Below are 21,793 nucleotides of genomic sequence, written 5' to 3'. Positions count from 1 at the left end.
ATTGTTTTTTAATATGAGTCTGCACTGATGCCTATTAGGGCATCATGGAACTAAGGTAAAATAAATAATTATAGTAGCGGGACAGAACAACATTTGCTGCATAGAGGAAATACTACAAATCTATGCTATCCTGGATTGTGGCCAAACACCAACACAATTCTGCACTGAAGAAAACCTCTGTATCATGTAAATGCATATTCAAACAAGCTAAGCTTGCAACTAGCTTGAATGCTCTTCTCCTCATATCTGAGTGCAGGCTTTCATAGCAGTGAAGGGTGAGATTCTGCCAGATATGGATGCATGTATTTGAGGTTTCTTTTGAGATATTCTCTGCTTCCTAAATAGGAAGTGATATAGTAGGGTCAGCATGAAGTTTAAAATAGCCTCCAAGCTGCTGTGAGGTATTCTGGAAGCTTTCTTTTGAGCTTTGGTATTCAACATATGCCAATTCAACTGAGACAGGCAAGCAATGACACCACAGAGTTTGCATCTTGTACCATTCAAAGAGCAAATATGCTAAGTATATGTTCAGTTTGGTGTGTCAAACATACGAAACAAAAGACAGTGATGAGTGAATGTACCAAGCTATGTTATCTCTTTTGACTTTCTTACCTCATTTACATAGACCCAGTGACTATCCTTTGATGCAAGGTTGGTTTCCACAGCCTACAAAAATAAAAAGAAATATAATAATAAAAATTAAACAAGTGAAACATATCCCAGAAAGAACTTATATTAAAAGTTACTATAAAGCTCATTGTGCTTGCTTTCGTTGCTATTGGCATTGTTCAGCGTAGTTCTTTTCATCTCTTCCACTGCTTCTTCATGGAAGTATCCTATTGGTGCTAGTCACATTTCTCTGACTTTAGTACATAAACCAAACTAACCTGACCATGAAGATATTCCCTAGATGTACCACAAAAGTATACTGGAGTAGGGTGGTACATCATGATAAGGAATCCTATGATGAACAACTGCACACAGAACATGAAATTTAACTTCCACATGATATATGTAATGCATCCAAATAGGCTGGGTTGCTTTTCAATATGCCTCCCAAAATATACTGCCTCAGCCTCATTACAACTCCAATAGTTTAAGCATTAGATAACCTATTTCATGCAAAACACTACTCTGAGATACTCAAGTGAAGTTCATATGAGTCATCCTCTCCATGTTTATATAAGACCCAAGACAAAGTTATGATTTGCATGGACGCGTTTTCTGGCTTCCTGGTGTGGACTCAGATAATCACTATCATAAACATAAACAGCCAATCTCATTGGGCAGTATATTTATCCATACATATATAACCCTTATGGTTCACTAAGATGCTAAATTGGGAAAGACTGCTAGTGTAGACAGCGCTACTAGTACTGAGGACCTCAGTGGAATGATTTGGCAATATACATAGAAGTTTATAACCCATTTGTTTGACTTAGATAAGCTCACTTCAAGATGTTTTATAGTATAACAAAGCAATATCAAGAATCAAGAGGTGTACACTACAGTGATAACGATATTGCTAATATCCTGCTTAACACACAGTTAAACAACTACTGTGGATTCATCTCACCTAATAAATCAGGACAATCCCAGTGCACACATGTATTTCAAGAGGCAGTTCACTACACAAAGTTCTAAATGTCTCTGCCTTCAACCACTTCTTTCTTCTGTGACAGTATGCCCCTATATATTGAAAAGATATTCTTATCCCTGTGTTATAAATGGCCCTATGAATCACTGAAATTAACCCAGTTAAAACAAACAAACAAACATACAGATTAACAAAATACTTCCAGTCACTGTTTTTTAACCAAGGTAATTTCCACACCCTGCTCATTGTGTGTGGCCTCAAAACAATTACACAGGTACAGAAGGGCTCTGTAGACGGTGGTACTGGATTGGGCAGGAACGTCATCAATCACCTTCCTCTCCAGAAAGCATTTTCATAATAAGCCTCTGAGATATTTAGCATCAGGTGGGATGAATCACCTTCTCTCATGACACTGACTACAGATGACTGGCTTAGAATAAAACCCACTACTTAAAAAGCTGCAGTGAAAAAGGTTATCTACCCTTAACATAGGCAAAGGAAGTACTGTTACCTGATCCTAGAAAAAGCAAAACAAAACAAAAACAAAACCAAACTAAACCAAAACCTGGCTCAATAGCCAACACCAACATTTAAAAAAATTACTCTTAATTTATACTGTGTTAAAAAACTGAGTATAAATTACTTGTCTAAGCAATTGTATTTTAAAACTCTAAGCAGTTGTGTGGCCTATGAAAACCTAAGAGAAAATTGTGGGCAACACACACACTTCAATCTACTTGTCATGTCCGCAAGGTGTACTCCTTTAAAGAAACAAAAATCCCTAAAGAGAAACCACAAAGAAATCAAAAGAGAAAAATCATCATCTTCCTGAACAGCATTATAGGAAATTAACTATTCCTGGTGTCAACAGAGATGAACAACGCTTCTGACAAGATAATCCTCTCTTAAGCATGACATGAAAAATTTTCTCCCTTGGTAACTGTCTCCCTTGTATTTCTTTTAAGCTGGCAGTGACCACCTAACTGAAAAATTGTGACTATTAGGAAGGCTAACAGTAATGAAAATGAGGGCAAAAACATGTAAATTTTCTCCCTATTTATCCCTCTATCATATTCAGACAAAGCCAAAATAGCCAGGAGCTGTAACATACAGAGGAAAAGCAAAGTGCTGCCAACATTAACAAAGCAGAACTAAATAATGCTCAGGTGCAGAGTTATTGCACTGGCCATCTTTTGTGATTTATCTGCAACAGTGAGCAATTTGTATGAATAAACGCTAAGTCTGGGGAGCCACAAGAGCCAGGGAATTTGAAATGAATTATTGTGACTCATTCTTCTGGGTTCACATATCTGGGCCAAAGTTTTTAAAATGAGGTGCCTAAATTTAGGTTGCTAAGAGTTTATCTTTAGTCATCAGAGTGCTAGACTATTCTACACCTCCTACAGAAGTCAGTGGCTCTACATTTTAAAAGCCTGAAATGTATTTAGAAACATAACTATAGATAGGCAAATTTAGGTGTCCATAAATATCTTCTGTTTAGAACCGCAACACGTATCATGAAGCATTATTATAAACCAAGACATGCTGAGAGAAAGCAAACACTTCTTGTATTTTGTGGTTCAGACTTTGTACCATATTTACAGACTGCTGTCCTAAAGAATCCTAAAATGAAATATTGAAAGATGCATCTCAGAGTTTTCAACCTTCTTACAGCAGTGGTGTATTGCAGGTGTATTGCCAGAGGGTCGTTGAAGTTAAGCAGCTTGAAAAGCAAGAAAATTTATTCAGAATTCTCAGAGTAAGAAAGAAATAACTTGTTTGTAATTTACTGGGTTTCTTTTTCTTTGAAGAGGAAAAGGTTTCAGCACTTGGGAGATTATGGTCACCCATTTTTAATTAGTTTTAAATTATTCAAACTCTTCAAGATCTATTTCTTTAAGATTGTGTCTCCATTCATTCAAAAAGAAGAAAAATGTCAACGAAAAATCCTAAAGGATCAATTACAGTTTATTTCATAAATGTACCCTATATTAAAGAAAGCAGGCTAGGAACTTGTGTGATCACTCTGGCTGAGAGAAAGCTCTGCCATCTATTGGAGCAGGATTCAGGTGCTAAAATACGCTATTGGGGGGTTTTGTGGAAAAATTATTAATACAGCTGCAAAATATCCTAGTTCTTTTTATACTCTCTATGTACCTACCAGTTAGATGATACTTGGGACTAATGCCTCAACATTTCTACCAAATCTGCTTTTGAGATAAACAGCACACTGAAAATCAAAGACCATCTCTATTTTCTTTTAGACTAGCAAATAGCTTCTACAGATTTGTAAAAAAAAAAGTTGTTGTTTTTTTTTTTTTGAGACTGCTTGCCCTTCTTCTTCCCCAATTACATTTCAACAGCCAAATGTTAAAATGCAGAACCCAAACAAAAGAATTATAATTCAGTCAGTGGACCACCATCAATGACAACATATACATGATATTTTCAGAATTGGGCTGGTCTGAAAAGATGGGAAGGGGAGCAGTGAATGTAGAAAACTTTATCATTTCTCAGTAGAAAACACCTGCAATAGAAATGACACTGAAAATCAAAATACGAGCATTAAGATTTCAGATCTCATAACAATAATAAAATAAAATAATAAGATGCTTCATAAAAAATGATCAAAGATATGTTCATGTATATGTCTTTGTTTACTTTTAAATATATAACTTAAAATAATTTACTGCCAATAATCCATGACAACCTTGTTTTATTGGAATACAGTGGAGAACAAGCATTTACATTGCCTTTATGAATAAGTAACTTGGTTCATTATTTCATTTAATGGCAGTTGCAGGTTTAAAAGAAGAAGTTAGGAAAGTAAGCAATAGATATTGTTACATACAGAAATGAAGCAATTCTGCAGGGGAAAAAAAAACCAAAACCAACCCACACAACCCTTTCCTGACCTTCTCAAAACATCTGAAACTGAAAGCATTTCCAAGTGTATAATGGCTGTCTAGCTACCGGGAAGGCTCTTTTCCACAATACCTGGCTGCTTTGCTAGGGTCAGCACCTCAGTATAAACAGCAAAAAGCAGGCTGTGTAGAAAGGAATGTAAGGATCAGTGGCTGGACACAACTTAGAAGCTGGTGTGTGTTCAGACACATGCAGACTGTGTTCAGTGGCAGCAGAACGTGCTGAAGAGTTTAGGCTTACACACATCTGTGTTACAGTTACAAACCTGTTGTCTCCTTTGTACTCAGGGGACAGGCAGTAGGAATGTCTGGAAGCCCCAGAACTAACCCTGGGATCCTAAAAAGAAATGCATTGCAGATGGCAAACACAGATGGTCCTGTTGCATCTACATTTTTGGAAACAAGTGCTGCCACCCTGAAATCATAAAAGAACCACCAGAGTGTTTTGCTAGGAGGGATATCAAACTAGTAAAGGGTATTACTTGCACATCCCCTACCTTAATGTTGAGGATAAAGAGCACCATAGCTTTTCAGAAGAAAAAAAAAAAAAGCCAACAGAAAAGAAAGAGAGCCTAGACTGGGAAGTTCACAGAAAATAACTTGGGAAGGGCATCCTAAGAGATACTGAAAGAACACAAAACCAAAGCTGCTGCAAACCAATGACTAAGCACAGGTAGCAGCAGAGAACAGATACATTTGCAGCATGGAATGCTCTGTGGAGACGCCAGCAGATACACCCAGTCATCTCAGACCACAGCTCCAGGAACCAGGCATCATTTACAAAGCTCCTCCTATGCAGCTCTATTCCAGCTTGCAACCCTACTGAAGACCCCTGCAACCAGACAGCCTGCCAACAGTCAGCCCACAGGATGCTTATAGCACAAAACCAGGCACAGAGAAAGCTGAGCAGTGAGCAAGCCTTCAGGAGACCCAAGTTCTTTTTAGAGACCCGAGTGGTGCAGGATGAGGATGGAAATACTCAAGGTCAGCTTTACTACTATGAAATATTTTATTTTTTTTTCCTGAGGGTTTGTCTGTTTTTAAATTATTAATATTGAAGGTGTAAGTAAAGGGCTTGGGGAAGTAAATCTCGTCTCTGCAAGCCTTTCATAAAGAACCAATCTCAATCCTTACAATTAATTACCTGCTCACTTTACTTTGCCAATGAACGGGTTTCAAAAGAAAACTGTCTCCAGCTCTTACTGTCCCAAGCAAGGTTATAGCCAGTGACCTGCTTACAAAAGTAGCTTTTTTCTCACTTCACATCATTGGAGAAATTATTTACCTACTGTCTTCACTCCACAAAAATTCTTTAGAACCAATTTGAAATCTATTACAGTAAAACAGCAGTAGGAAAAAAGAAAAAGTCACTGCCTTCTTCATACCCTTTTTGAAGCCTGAGCAAAACCTAGCTGCAGCTGCTGGGTTTCACTGCAGGAGTTGGACCTGTATTTTTTAAAAATGGCTTTTTTTCTTGACTTAAATGTCCAGGAAAACACCTTAGGAATCAGGAACCTGGTTTACCTCCAAAAGAAGAGATCTAGACCAAGTTTCCAATGCAAGACATCTGAAAGTAATTAATTATACGCTATCAAAGTGCACCTGTTTATCTTAGAAGCTTTGTGTATGTCACAGATACAAATAAGATAGGAGATATGAAAAAGTCAATTCTGGTAGAGCAGATGGGTTCAGTCTATATCTTAAAGATACCTAATTTATGTTTAGAAACTTCTTTAATTTAAATAGTGCAGTTCTTGTCCAGGAGTGACTTGCATAGATAACAATTTCACAGAAAAATGGTTTCTCCAGAGCAGTTACTGAGATTCTTGCACTTCATTAGAACCTTTCTTTTCTTGCATTTTAAACAAATACCTCTTGGTATCTCCAGAGAAGCATAAAGCCCATAATCCTTAATAGATCAAAAATAAGTAAGTAAGCATTACTACCCCCAATATTTATAAAAATAATTTAAATCTTCTTATAATACTTATGGTTTATTAAAAAATAATCAAACATGTTATTGTTTCTAAAGCTTTATTGGAAATAGTACCATTGGTACAGGGATCAAAATTAAATTTTCCAGGTGACAGTACAACATCCCCACTCTAGATGAAGTTTATAAAACTAAGACACTTTGGACTAAGAAACCTGAAGAAGAAAACTCAGTTGCAGTAAACTGATTTAGGACTGGAAGTTTACTTATTTAATACAGGTTAATTAAAATATCTAAATGTTGTTTCAAACTGAAATATGAAATTCTTCCCTCTTTAAATAGTAAAATGGGAATTTAAAGAGGTTACATGACATACTTCATCAGATAAGGAAAGCAACTGAAACTGACTCTTTCTTACTGAACATCATTCTCCATGAAAAATTTGTACTTTTAACAAAAAGGTTTTGCCATAAATTCTATGTTTTTCCTTTTTTCAGAACATATTCCTAGAAATGTGCACACACACACATTAAAAAAAAACAACACCTAACAGGCTCACTGATTCCCTGTCTTTCAGTGATCACTACCTCATGTCAATCATACAGTTAACTTCCCTTATAAGCTGTCAATTCCAAATCTCAGTACATATTAGCTTCATTAAAATTATTCATGAACCACAAGCATAACATGCTTTTGAAATCCACATTTCTTGATAATTCATTGTATTACTTCATTTTCATCTACACTCTATAAACATATTACTAAAGAACCTCACTCGGGACATTTTTTCATGTTATAGTGCATTGTTACATCAAAACATGAGGCTTGATATTTCCTTGTTACTCTTCTGCAGAACTACGTTGCTAAGAAAAGCTATTCTTCCCTCAATGCTACTGATAAAACACAAGTAATTATTGAAGGGCTATCATGAGATTAGATAGTATTTTAACTATTCTGGGCTTCTTCAGTAGTATAAGCCTGTAAACTTGGCATATTCAGCTTGAAACTCCCACAAAAGCTAGGGCAAATCAGTCATACAGATATCTGTGTTCTCCTGCTCAGAAGTCTAGCCATTAGTCTGGGCTATCTCCCCAAAAACTGTAACATTTCATTTATGATGTCTGTCCAAACGATATGAGAGGGTCTTTTCTTGACCTCTCACTTCCTCCACAAGCTAAATAACCTAATTAAGGAAAAAAGATGAGGGGTGAGGATAAAAAGGGGGGGAGGGGGAGAGGGGAAAAAAAGGGGAAGGGAAGAGAAAAAAAAATACATCCTAGAGCAAATTCCCAAATACCGTCCACAACTGAATTCTGTTTTCAGTTGCTAAAAAGACATTTCATGCAAACAGGAGTAAATATGACCCAAAATTTCACCAGATTTTAGCACACACCCCTCCAGTTGATGAATGCTAATTAGAAGATGTATACAATATTTTGCACAATATGATTTGATAATAACCCAAGCTGATATATACTAATAATATGTTTTAAAGTTTGTACTGCACTAGTTGCAACATACTAGTTGCTAGTATGCCTGTGGCATAGGTGATCAGGCAAAAACTACACTGAAGAAAACATACGTATAAGTTTAATGTTAATCAAGAGAGAGATTTGAAATTAAGAAAATCATAAAGAAGAGTAGAAGAAGAGGAACTACACAGTGCAACTTCTTCTGGCTGCATGGCTGTAATGTTCTTGAGTAACTACTGTAATATATAACATTGCCTATTGTTTTAGTCTTAATCATTAAGATGCAATGTCTTGAGATTTCTTTTAATCTTATTCCCATTCTATAGGTAATGCTTATTATATTCAATCTCTATTGCTGTTCCATTTAATGCATATTCCACTGAATGATGCATTAAAGTACTGTATATGGAACTCTTCCAAATGCATCCTGTAAGAATTTACTTTTCCAAGCCCAAATGTCACATACTATTTATAAACATGGTAACTGTTGACCATTTAACTACGTGGCACAGTGGTGACACCGGATAATTGCACACCTGTCAGAAAGCAACATTTCCATAATGACATAAATCTAATGTTAACTAAAGAACATAAACTCTCAGAAATCTTGTACTTAAAATTTTACCAAAGACACACACTGAGTTGACTTTGAAGACCCAATTAAATCTTTGAAATAACTAAATTTTGTTCACTTAGACACTGAATTTCCTTTTGAAGGTAACAGGTTTGTACCTCTATACTCTATTAAGAGAGTAGCTTTTTAGACACAATTTTTTAATGCTTTGAGAACTGTACTCCTGAAAGAGCCAAACTCCAGAGAACAAACAAAACTTCATCAGAACTGGCCAGCAGTTGGAGCTTGAGTGTTTTTTTAGTTGGTTTGCTTCGGTTCTTATCCTGTCTCCCATTAAGAGAAGAAATTGTCACCAAAATAATTTGGCAGTTTAAGTTGTCTGTTTGTTTGGAATGCCTACATGGGGTTGACTAGACATAGGTGCGATGGTTGAAAATACCTTTTCAGTCATAGAACCCAGGTAAACCAACCTATTTTCAGCATGGATGATTGCTTTTTATTCTCATAACGATCAGCTGTTCCACTGTCAGAGTGTAATGTATTTCAGTATGTACCACAAGCCTCATACACTGTGCTTTCTCAGCTCTACTCAGAAACAATAGCTTCAGCTCCAACTTTTGCTTGCACTGGAAGCTGAATATAAATTTATTGACTTTGCAAAGATTTTGGTCTTTTTGTAAGTATAAACAGCAACTGTTAACTATATCATTAAAGAAAGGTGCAAACTTCTTAGCTTTATAACATGCACACAACACCAAACAGTGAAAACACAACTTATACATTCTTAATTTCCTTTTTTAAAAGAAGTATGTTTTGTGTTGACAGCATGATAGTTGACTCTCCCAAAACCATGTATCACATAAACTTTTTGCTGAAAGAACCAGCTATAGGATGAAGAAACTGCTTTGATTTTCTTGAACTTATGGTTTTAATACTGATTCATTGCCTCTGGCACAAAGTTACTAATCACACTGCAAGGCTGTTATTTTACATAGGTTATGGGGTTTTAAACTCTATGAACTTGAACAGGTATATCCATATCAAAGTTTACCCTGTCCATTATCCATCTCTTCTTCTGTCCACATACATTTCCCTTATATTCCTTAAAAATCCTGGTTTTAAACAAAAGATGACAACACTGTTCTTACCTCAGCCTCAAACAATCACTTTCAATCCAATCTTTTTCTGATTACAGCACCCTTATTTTAAATTGCAAAATAAATACCTAGATAAAGCAAAATCCTTACAGGTCTGAGCACCTTCTTGTCAGTCAGTGCATTTTATATGCAGAAGCAGTGTCATGGGCTGCATGAGCTCTAAAGAATAGCTTAAAATTCACCTTAACCATCTCAATCCAGAAGACTCTTCCAGATCAGATTTGCCAAAAGGAAAGAGTATTTGCTTTGTTTATACTGCATGAGGATACTTGGCTTCCATGTACTTGCCAAGTGATAACACTTTCCGGCTGCTCTAGGAGGAGAGAAACCTTTGGGGAGCAGTAACAGCGGTAATGGAAGGGCTAACTCACCCTCTGTATATCTACAGTCTTAATGACTTTATGCAAAAGCCTGATGGGCTAAAGAAAGGTAAGCAAAGGCAGACATTACCTACAGCAGTGTACGTATACTTCACACACTAGTGGGAATTGGAGACAAATAAGTCTACATTTTGTTCACAGATTTTTCTTCCAAGCAGATTTTCAAATATTCACCATCTGGGTCAAAACCTGTATGTTGTGTATCCACACTTTCTCAAAGCTTGCACAGATGCATTGGAACACCCATACTTTTTACTAGCAGTCTTTATCAGCTTTATCTTTACTAGCAAGAATGATATTAAATATATATATATTACAGTAATTGGCAGATTTTACTAGACAACATTCTTAATTTTCCTAAATGCTTGCATAAAGTTATTCAGGAGAGTATGGCAACGTTATTTATTTTAAAATACTAATTTTATCCTTTGAAACAATTTCCACTTCTAATTAACACAAGCTCACATAGTGTTTGCAAAGTCATAGACAAATGGGTTTATGAGAATGAACCTTTCTACATTGTCTGGAGCAACAGCTTATCTTCTGCTTCCAGGGAAACCAGCATTCGTTACAGATTATGCCTTGATTCTGTTCATGAAACCAAGTTAATTTTTTGCATTTTAACTACTGTAATTTTTTTTCCCATTGTTCCTGAGGTAGAATTTAGACAAAACAGATATTTGTGTTAGAATTTCCATGTACGTGAGCTTCTGTACAAATCCAGAGGGAAAAAGAAGTGAAATAGGTTTTTAATCTTAAAATCTGAGCATGTTTGACTTGTGATATACTACTCTTAGTGCTGATTTCTATCATTTTTTTTTAGATAAGATTTCATCTAGGGAAAATTTTTAAAAGACAGTGTCTTGGAAAGCCAAAATGCAGTTTGTGAGAGTTAAATGTAATAGAGGAGGGAAAAAGTATTACATTAGATAGGCTATTTTTACATCAGGGTTACATCCATTATTACAAGAGAAACAAAAGAATGTGACAATAAACATTGCTAGCTGAAAAAAATAGAGACGCATACTTAAGCGGTGACCTGATGGAAAATTTATGTTATCACCCGATAGAAAACATGGAAGAGAAGAACTAAGGAGTAGAGAAGCATCTGGACACATGGGAGAAATTCCAAATAATTTTTAAGAGAACACACAAGAAAGAAGATAAAATATTAATTTGACATAATAGGAGTTGTAAATACCTGCAAACAGAAAGACCTGGAGCATGTAAGCACAAAGACAAGACAGAGGAATGACCACAGATGGCAAGAAAAAAAATGCATTATAGGGCAAAATAGCTGTACAGAGAAAAAGGAATGCTGAATATTGCAAACAGGCAAACACAAAAAGAGACCAGATGAACTGCACAAGCACAAAGAATATAAAATCCAAGGGCTGAGACTTATGGGTGATGAGGACAACATACGGAAAATTAAAAAACACAAATGAAGGAAAATGAAGGAGAGGGGAAAGGTGGTGGATGGAAATAAAAACTGAGAAGACTGGAGATTCATACAACCCCAAGAACTGTTGGATTGCATGAGAGACAGTTTGACTGGCCTGTCATCAGAAAGCAAAGAAGAAAAAGGTCAGCAAGGTGGGACAATAAATGTGGCCTTGAAGCAAAATAGAAAGAAGATTAAAACCAGAATTATTTTTCTTCACTTAGGCCAGGTATCACTGAAAATTTAAAGGAATATTTATTCATAGAGATGCACACTACAAATTAAAGTAGGATGCAGCTATTGAAGAGGAATAGGCAGAAAAAATCTTGTGCAAAAAAAACAAACAGTAAATGTAACCACTGAAAAGTATTCTCATTAAAAGGAGCCTTTCCTAGGTGAGTCTTTCAGGTAAGACTTTCACTGCTGGCCTTGAGTGACTAAGTCTGAAACTACTAGAAGCAAATTAAATACTAAAGAGTACATAAGGCTCATAGTCGTAAATCTACTTTTAATTTTTAAGACTATAAGAAATTGTTAATGAGGATATACTAACAGCCACATCTAAACAGAAAGTGCAGTGCAGGATGTAAAAATAGCAATATGAAGAATACAAATATGGTGACATTATAGTAAGAAATTGAATTATATTTATAGCAAGATAACAGAAAACAAATAAATAAACAGGACTTTATGGCAAAACAGACTGAATCCATGTAATGTGGGGGAAGTATAATAAAGGAAAGAAAGACTTCCTGGCATAGTGGCCCTGCAGTCAAAGGTGAGTAAAGAAGAACAACTTTCACCTATTAAAAAGTTCTACAGAGGTGGTGTGCATTTAACAAAATCTAAAATCTTTAAGCCAGAGAGAGAGAAAAAAAAAATAATTATCTGGTAAAATAGTGAAATCATGAGTTAAAAGAAGCTAAGCACAGATGAGGTTCTTAGCTTCACAACAGAGGACCTTAAGGAAATTCCAGATTTCTTCTACTGTCCCCAGATTTGGAGCGTTCAGTTAGCCCATTTTCTCAGCAGTTACTCCTTTTGAACCTGAAATCTTTACTAGATTATTTAATATTATCAGTAACGATCCTGACAGATATTATTAAAGGAATATTTAATATCATCAGTAATGATCCTGACAAATATTATTACAGGAATTAACTACGATAGAAACATAGAAAGTATGATAAATGCAGAGGTATTTAGAGAGCATTTAAAAAGATGATGGCTTCTGAAAACAGAAACATAATTATGGTGAAAATCACTACTATAAAAAATAAGGTCATGCACTCAGAAACAAAAAAGAAAAAATTGCTGTTATTTGAAACTTCTTCAGTTTGAAAAACTAGAGGCTTATTAGAGGTTTATTGTCTGACATCTAGCAATCTGTGCACCCATGAACAATTAGAGTCTAAGATGTATCCCTGAAATGTCAATAGAGTAAGAAAGTTTGAATACCAAGAGAAAGAGACTTCTGTAGTCTAGCTGGTTGAAAGCAGAGTTTAAGTTCACGTAGTTTAGAAGCAGAATCATAAGACAATATGCATGTTGTATTTCAAGTGCTATTTTAAGTACCTCAGGAGTATAAAAACCAAAGCATCCCAACTGCTAAGCTCACATGGCCATACTAGCACAAAGACACATGGATACTAGTAGGATCACAGATGTAGTCTGTCTGAGAATACAAAGATTTCTAAACATTATGGTGAGATTCTGAGTTCATCTCACAACAGTACTGTCAAGCCAAACTACACACAATTCAATTTCAAGGTAGTGCATGGTCAGTCAATGAAAAAAATTATGGAATATATATTTACATGTTATGGTGCCCTCTCTTCTCAGAGGACAGGATCAAGTAAACCAGGAGTTCATGTCTCATCTTTTACCCTGAGACAACACAGAAACACAGCAGCCGCCTCCTAAGTTTTATGAAAAAGACACAAAAATATGCACTTTATAGACTACAGCACACCTGAAATAGTTAATATTGAGTCCCTGTTTCTATTAGTAATTCAGGCATTCAAGGTTTAATATCTCAGATGTTCCAAATTACATCTCCAGGAACTTGGCAAGCAACTTGTCAGCTTCAATGCAAATTGTTTTTCGAAGCCCAATTGTTTTTAAAAGATTAAGGTGTTCTAATTTTTTAAAGCACTAAGTACAAAAGCGGTAATCCTTTACCATTGTGATAGGGTTGTCTACCATAATCTTTATTATTTACTAAAGCTTCACTGTAAAAGAAAAGGAACTAATTTTTCAAAGTCTATTTAAGTAGCAGAATTGCCATGTTCTGAATTCAGGGCTGAGAAAAGAGGACTAATTACTTCAGATCTGAAGAGCTCAGTTCAGAAAAAAACAACACCAACCAAACAACTCTAACCCCTCCCTAAAGATGGCATTCCATGGAAACCATATGATTCCAGAATTAGTAATGTAATATGGGATTAATATTAGCTCCATTTGAGTTATGGGAGACAAGACTGCATCCTCCGGAGTCTTCTGTCTCCCAAATACTGCTTCAAATCCTAAAAACTGGATAAATTCAGATTATATGAAGAGTCAGTTGGTCTATATGATTTAGTAAAGTAACTGTTAACATGTCCTTACAAATGACTATTACAAACAAATGCACACCAAATATAAGCAAAGAAATCTTCGGCTTTACTTTATTGACAAAAGAAAGTATATAAGAGAGTTCTGGGGAAGGGAAAAATTCACACACCACCAACTACGTAGGGTGTTCAAATCAGGCTGGTTTTCAAAAGAATGGAAAAGAAAAAATCCAATAATAATAATGTAGTACTATTAGACCTTGTTTGCGATTGGAAAGCAAGTGCATGATAATCACAACACATGACGGAACAAGGAGATCAAGTCACTTGTCTTTGTTCAAGGTCTTCAACAGTAATCCTTGCTTTAAAAGCCTGTATCCTTTCTTGCCTTCAGTAGCACAAGAAGGGTTCATTGCAGCAAAGGATGTACTGAATCTGCTGCTTTATGCTCCAGAAGAGGGAGAAGAAAGCACAGACTTGGAGATTCTCCGTCAGTGTTCCAGAGGCCCTCACCAGAAACACATTGTTATCATTGTCTTATTTGGTATCTTGGTTTGAAGAGTACTTTAAAATTATGTACTCTTGGCTATGCACATAAATCTGTGCCTTTTGTGGCTTTCTTCATTACAACATTCAAACTGAAAACAAAACTTACTTAGAAATCACTGCAAATTTGCACTTGCGAATTATATTCTATTGTGTCACACCTACAGCTACTCCTAAAACTGTGGTTTAATTGTTTTCAGTTGAACGTTAGAAGGCGCAGAATTATTTTCCTCCATGAATCTCAAGCTCACAGACAGAATTATCCAGCCACAATCCAGAATCACCATGCCATACATGTGTGCTTGTGTATATGCACATTTGTGTGGATATACTCCCATATACATGTGTACCCACACAGATATCTGGGGATGGGCACATAAAACAAACAGGAAAAGGGGAGAGAAGAAAACCAGGCCAGCAGTAACACCCAGAACATCTAACTCCAAGAATCAAGGATATTTTAGACAAAGTTGTGTACTCACCACACGGAGAGGACTCAGAAAAATTCATGCATAGATTTATCATGAAATTCCTCAGTAAATATGAGCAAATTTACTAAAGTTTGATGTACAGGAATAACTAACTTCGGATTATGTATGTGCATTTACATAGATACACACACATATATGCATGCATAAAAAGCTGTACATCTAAGCCTGTCAAAGGTAGGCAAATCACAGCTGCACGTGTTCAGGGACCTGCATCATCTAGAACAGCAGAATTGTATTAGTATGCTACTAGCTATGCTAAGTAGGATTTATTGGTCAAGTTATACACTCACCTGTAAATAATATAAACCATTAGACCACACAGTTTGCTTATATTCTGCCTATAGGTCGACCACACAGTTTGCTTATATTCTGCCTATAGGTCATGTATTCATCCCCTTCTGTGGCTTTAGGAATAAGAAAACAGAGGAGGGCAGTCCTTTTGAAACAGTTTGAATATGTACATTTTTTTGTCATCAACTGCTGGCTTCTAGGGGAAAGATGCCTTTCCCACCCAGGGCAATACTTCTGGGACAAGTGGCAAGAAGCCATTTCCCCCACAAGATTTACTGTTGCCTTCCCTTTGAGAGCACATTTCACCGCTTCAGTTAGCTGTGTTAGATGATATACCACATGGCTGAGATCTGTGCCAATTGCCTCTCACAGCAGCATACCTACCTTCCCTAACCTCCCATTGTCCCCTATTTCTTTTCATTAAGTCTATTCAGCAATTCTCTCTAAAATGTATGTCTTGGCTGTCTCTCTGTCAGCTAACTTCTTCCTGCCCCTTTCAACAACCACAAGACATCACTCACTTACCTGCTGCATGACTGAAGCAGAAAAACTATCAGTCAAGTGAAAAGACTGCTGTAGCACACTCCATGCTATTAATTAGCTTTCCCTTAGCTATTCCATACTCTCTATTTCAGAGAAAGATTTATTTGCCAAATTAGTTACAAGTACCCAACCAGTCTTTATTCTGAAACCCTCACCAGCTACTTCCTCTCTTCCAAACCTGGAGACAAATGGAGCCATTTCCCCTCATCTGTAGATAAAGCTCTACAAACATAAAACTCTTCTTCTCTATACCACCTTTTTCCTCTTGCCTTCCCAGGCAGACTGAAGAGTCTACAGCAGCTTTGAAAAACCTTTACACCACTGATATTCCTACTCTTAAAAATGAAAAACAGATGTGCCAACAGGAATGAGGCACTAATGGACTTGCTACTCACAAACCAAGAAAACCTGCTTTATAATATCTCTTGTTAGTGAGAGACTTGGCTGCACTGATCACAATGTTGTGGACTTCAGCCACAATATAGCTGAGCATGCTGAAGTTTAGTACTAAGACAAAGGTTTTCTATTTCAGAAGAGCAAGCTTCAGCTTGCTCAGAGCTCAGTTGGGAGGGATTCTGTGAGAAGCTTCCATGGAGGATAAAGCAGCTAGCAAGTGCTGGGAGATTTTTAAGAACACTCTCCTGGAAGCATAAAAACAGTTCATCCCCTTTAAAGGGAAGAAAAGTAAGTGGAGCAGGAGCCCCTTAGCTTAACTGTGAGCTTCTGAGTCTGCTCAAAACAAAAAGAGAAGCGTACCAGAGATGGAAAAGCAGATTAATAACCTCTGGGAATTACAATGGCTTTACCAGTGTGTGCAGAGATACAGTTAGAAAAGCAAAAGCTCAGCTCAAACTGAAAATGGCCAGAAATGTCAAAAACTGCAAGAAAGGATTCTTCAGGTACATAAACAACAAGCAGAAACAGAAGGAAAATACTGGCCCACTGTTAAACAGGGGAGGGGAATTAGTAACCAACAATGATGAAATGGCAGAAATTCTGAACACTTTCTTCACCTCTGTCTTTACCAGCACTGTTGAGCTCCAGGCCTTGGAAACAAAATTCTAGGTTAATGCAAACAGATCCACCATCAGTAAGGAAGAGCTGATATATGAATGATTGCATGAGGAAGACCCCTACAGATTGATGAGCTCTGATAATATCCACCCAATGGTGTTAAGAGACCTAGCTGACATTGCTGCGAGGGCACTCTCCTTAATCTTTGAGAAGTCATAGATTGGGGGACATCCCAAAAGACTGGAAGAAGGCCAATGTCACCCCCATCTACAAGAAGGGCTTAAAGGAGGACCCAGGAAATTGCAAGCCCATCAGTCTTACTTCATGAAGTGCTCCAGAAAATTATGGAACAAATCTTCCTGGGGGGCTATCACATGAAGCACATGACTGGGAAAAGCCAGCATGGATTCAACCATCAAAGTCGTGCTTGACAAATCTGATGCCTTCTGTGATAAAGTAAACTGCTTGGTTGATGTGGGGTAAATAGTGGACATTGTCCCACTGGATTTCCCTAGGTTTTTGCTATGGTTTCCCACAGCCTCCTCCTAGAGAAGCTGATACATTATGGTCCAAACAAGTGGTCTGTGCGGTGGGGGTGGAACTGGCTGAAAGGCTGCACCCAGGGAGTGGTGGTAAATGCAAACCAAGCCTTCACCAGCTTTCAAAACCCAAGCAAATTATTTTCAACCCTATTTACCATCTAGTTATAAAATGGGAGGATAGTTTTTCTTGGCTTTAGTAAGCAGAAAGAAATAGCCATTGTAATTCTCAGTTCTCGTTTAGAACCACTACAGATACATAGTCTTATTTGTATAAAAGCTATGCATATGTGCATATATACTCTTCCAAACACCCTATACCACAGGATATAGTTGCCATACAAGCTAAGAGCCACAAATTTATCAGAAAAATTATACTTGCTCGAAAAAACAGTAACACCAAAACACCAAACGAAACAACTATCTGGCATTCTTAAGGTGTTCTAATTTGAAACTCCACTACTAAAGCCCGCAATGGAATAAGAGCAACCAAAAAGCATAATAATTTTAATAATAATTTTAAACAGTTTTATTAATGTACTTTAAAAATAACTGGGATATTATGCAGTTTTCCCAGACTTCACATGGGCCTGGATCCTTCTCCATGACTACCAAGCATTATTAATTTACCAAAATTGAATTTTCTCTTTCATTTAATAACTGATGATTAATTGCTCAATAAACTGATTGCTTCTCAAGTCCTGCTTCTGAGTTACATGTCTGTGCAGCTTTGGAAACCAGTGTATACAATCCTAAACTTTGCTATTCCATCAAATTGCTAGGGAAGGCTCAAAACCTGCCTCAGATGAATAATTGTGGTAATAAATTAAAAAAACAGAGATGTCTTGTTTTTATCACTGTTTGAATTGCTACCACAGAAAATGAGAAACCCTGGGGGAAAAAAAAAAAAGTCAGAAATACCTGTTTGGTGCAAATATCAAAGTTCCTTCAATGTTTTAAGTAAAACGACCATAATTAAAAAATGGATGTCAATTTTCAGTACCATACTTTAAAGATAACTATGGTATGAAATGTATGACTAATTGGGCTCATACCAATCCCCCTTTTACATTTACATATGTAAATGTTTGCAGAATTATCCTTTATCTAAGTAATTATGCCACCCTTAGTTACATAAAGTATATCATATATGGTATGGATAAGATGGAAACAATGATAAATTACTGAATCAATCCTTACAACAAGGTTTTCTCATTGAATAATCTAATGACAAGCACAGGTGCAAGGAGAAATTCAGTACAAAGCATTACCATTCTTTCCATCTGAATGTATCAAAGGCACACAGTCAATACCATGAAGTATTTTCAGAGTAAGGCAAGCCCTGTCAGCTTTTCCCCAGCCTGCACCTTCTGACAGAGCTGACGACATGCTGCCAACATCGAAGCGCTTCCAGAAGACACATCATAGAAATACACCTTTCCCCTCTCTCCCAGCCAGGCTTATGAATAAAATTCTTTATTACAGATACACTTCCAAGCTGAGGAGACAAACTCGATACCAGGAGCCCTCTTTGATGCCGAAAGAGAAATAATTGATATTTTCACCCTTGTTTAAACAGAGAGGTAGCAGTGGGGATGGCTAAGAAGAGAGCAGCAGCAACATCCCTCCACACCACTGTTGTGTTTTGTGTAAGGTTTCAGAGAAAATGCTGAAGGGTTCTCCACCATGACTCAAAAGCTCTGGGGGCCTGGCTAATTTGTCTGCAGCTCCCTGCAGCTGCAACACACTACATGCAGCCTCTCTGGCCATGTAGTTTCCAGTTTGCTCTTCAAAGGGTATCTTTACAGCACACTCTGAAACACTTAGACTAAGGATGCTTTTCAGGGCTTTTTATGGTACTTCATTCTTTCTATTCAGCATAAGCAGAGGTAGATTCTGGAAAAATTACTCCCCTCAGCTTTCTTTAGAGATTAGTACTTTGATCAGAAATCTATTGAAATGAGTAGGACTCTTTTCAGTTGTTTTTGATAAGCATTGGGCCAGACTTAGAAGAAAGTATATGAAATAAACACCAGTTATCTGTTTTCATTAGACCTTCTAATTTTTTTCCTCTGGGAGAAAACTACTGCAACAGCTTTAATGAGTATCTTGGCAGAAGAAATAATAATTTACATGAGATGACAAATTAATATCTAAATAATAAACTCTCTGTGCTCTAGTCATCTCTTCACATATGAGCCCTATATGCATAATATACAACTGCTGAGTAGATGACTTTGAATAATCACGAGTGACCTGAAATAACAGCAAAGCAACACAGAAAACTGAATCTTTAGCATTGTGTCACTGTCTCCCATAGTGACTAGAATCCATTGTTCCACACTGTAAAATATTGTTCATGTAGATAATTTTATCTTGTCTAACTTTAAAGTTCACATTCATAGGCTTTTTTGATTAATGAGATGGCTGTGACAGCCAGAAGCTTCTTTCCAATATTTAAGAGAATGTGGTGGGTGCCAATTTACGATTATTCAAACTAGTAATCTCCTGTGTCTCTGACTGCTATTATTCCTTTGCCTGTGACCCAACCACTTAATGAAGTGAAATTAATTTACAGTAATAGGAAATTCTAAGAACTACATGAAAGCACAAGCTTTAATATGGGAAGAACAAATGGCCTTTTCATGCAAGGCTGACCACAAGCATTGTAAAGAAATTTGAAAGGACTTTATACCTTTTTAAGTAGGTATAGCATTAGCTGAAACAATGTACTGCAGTAAATATGATAAATTATCAAACAGCTCTTTGAAACAGAAAGCACCAACACAATTTTCTCCTTTTGTCACACAGCAGAATTTTCTCATTTGCATATAAATGTATGACACACATATTTTATAAAGGTAAAACCATGATCTCACCATCCGTCAAATCCTTTCTAACAATTCTATCATGACACCCGTGACAAACTGCCAACAGAAAACCGGTACCAGGGTGCTTACTTGTCCGTTGCAAATGTATGTATCAGTAAGCATTATAACTGAAATAAATACAGTTTTATCTTAATGGCAAAATAGAGCTCACATTTTTCTCCAAGTATATTGTCTCTCTATAAAATTCTATAAAAGGTTGAGATTGTAACCCAAATCCCCCATATTTTTTTATTTCCTTTCATGTATGGAAAATATCACTTTCCTAACTTTTGCTTTAGCATCCTTTAAAAACAAGAGGGAGAGGAAGCAGAAAGTGAGAGGTGTGCAAAAGGCACACAGCTGGGACTGGCTTATTTTTCAAAATAAAATTCTGTATTTGAAGTATTAAATGTGTCTAATTTCTAACTAGCTCTAAGATACGTTTTATTCTCCTTCATACATTCTTAATTCTGACAATAAGAATGAAGAATGGTGTGTTTCCAATGCATCAATTAACACAATGATTTTTCAATATGTCTGGGTGCTGTAGAAGGACAAAAGCCATCACATAGGTGTTTATGTATTCACATGTTCTCAGTGTGCATACATGTTGGTGATATCAACAAATTGAGAGTATCTTTTGACATCTTGTCACCTTCTCCCCAAAACCAGAGAAGTACTGTCACATGCTGTTGCTCTTCATTTTCTGTTTTGCTTTTCCCTCCTCCCAGACAGCAGATGAGAGAACAGGATAAACATTTTTCCTTCAAAAAATGTAAGGTGGCAACAAGAGGCTGTGGCTGCATTTCTGCTTGAAGTAGAGCCTTTTCTGTTTCACCCAGAGTTTCAGGTTATCTCCAGCCTTTCACTACACGTCATTTCATTACTAAAATTACTAAGGTTGGAAACAATTTTATTTTCCACCATTAACTAAAATCAGAACCAATTGCTTACTCTGGATGGAAATTTTCCCTCCTCTCCACTCCAACAAGAGATTGCTAATAGCTCATTGAATTATCTCACAGAAAACTTCCTAACAGACATGGAGATCCTTACACAATGTCTGGCCTACTACCCAGGATACTATTAACAGGTCTGTACTTTAAGCATGGTTTCTTTTGAATTTATCCTTACTTGCACATTTCTGCTAAGGAATGTATACCATCTACATCAAGGAAACAATACATTCCTTTTGCCACAGATGTGTATTCAATACACATTCAAATTTCATATAACAACTGATATGGCAGAAAGGCAATCATGCTCCTGTGAAAACATAATGAATACTAGAGCCTCTTTCAGGTCCTTAGGCAAACTTTGATTGACAGTCAGGCACAGTGAGATATGTGAAGAAAAGCCTTTACAAGATACCAAATGATTCATATCCAAGGATAATTCAAAGAATTCTCTCTCCCCTGTATTCATTTGCTTGCTCAAATAAACTGAAAATCTCCTTAGTCTACTTG

The 21,793-nt window shown here is 36.6% G+C and overlaps 1 protein-coding gene across 3 annotated transcripts in view; it reads right to left on the bottom strand.

Annotated features, from left to right (window-relative positions):
- The window catches only part of GRID1 (glutamate ionotropic receptor delta type subunit 1), a 539,323-nt gene that overhangs the window by 120,693 nt on the left and 396,837 nt on the right, over positions 1 to 21,793 (bottom strand). For all 3 annotated transcript variants that reach the window (XM_065670830.1, XM_065670832.1, XM_065670833.1), the window contains one exon: positions 613 to 666. In XM_065670830.1, the coding sequence (XP_065526902.1) occupies positions 613 to 666 (54 nt within the window). The remainder of the gene's footprint in view (positions 1 to 612; positions 667 to 21,793) is intronic.

This window comes from Lathamus discolor, chromosome 3 (assembly GCF_037157495.1).
Source record: "Lathamus discolor isolate bLatDis1 chromosome 3, bLatDis1.hap1, whole genome shotgun sequence".
In the NCBI taxonomy this organism is placed as follows: domain Eukaryota; kingdom Metazoa; phylum Chordata; class Aves; order Psittaciformes; family Psittacidae; genus Lathamus; species Lathamus discolor.
Note: the sequence above shows the minus strand (reverse complement) of the source record. Positions and strands in the feature narration are given on the sequence as shown.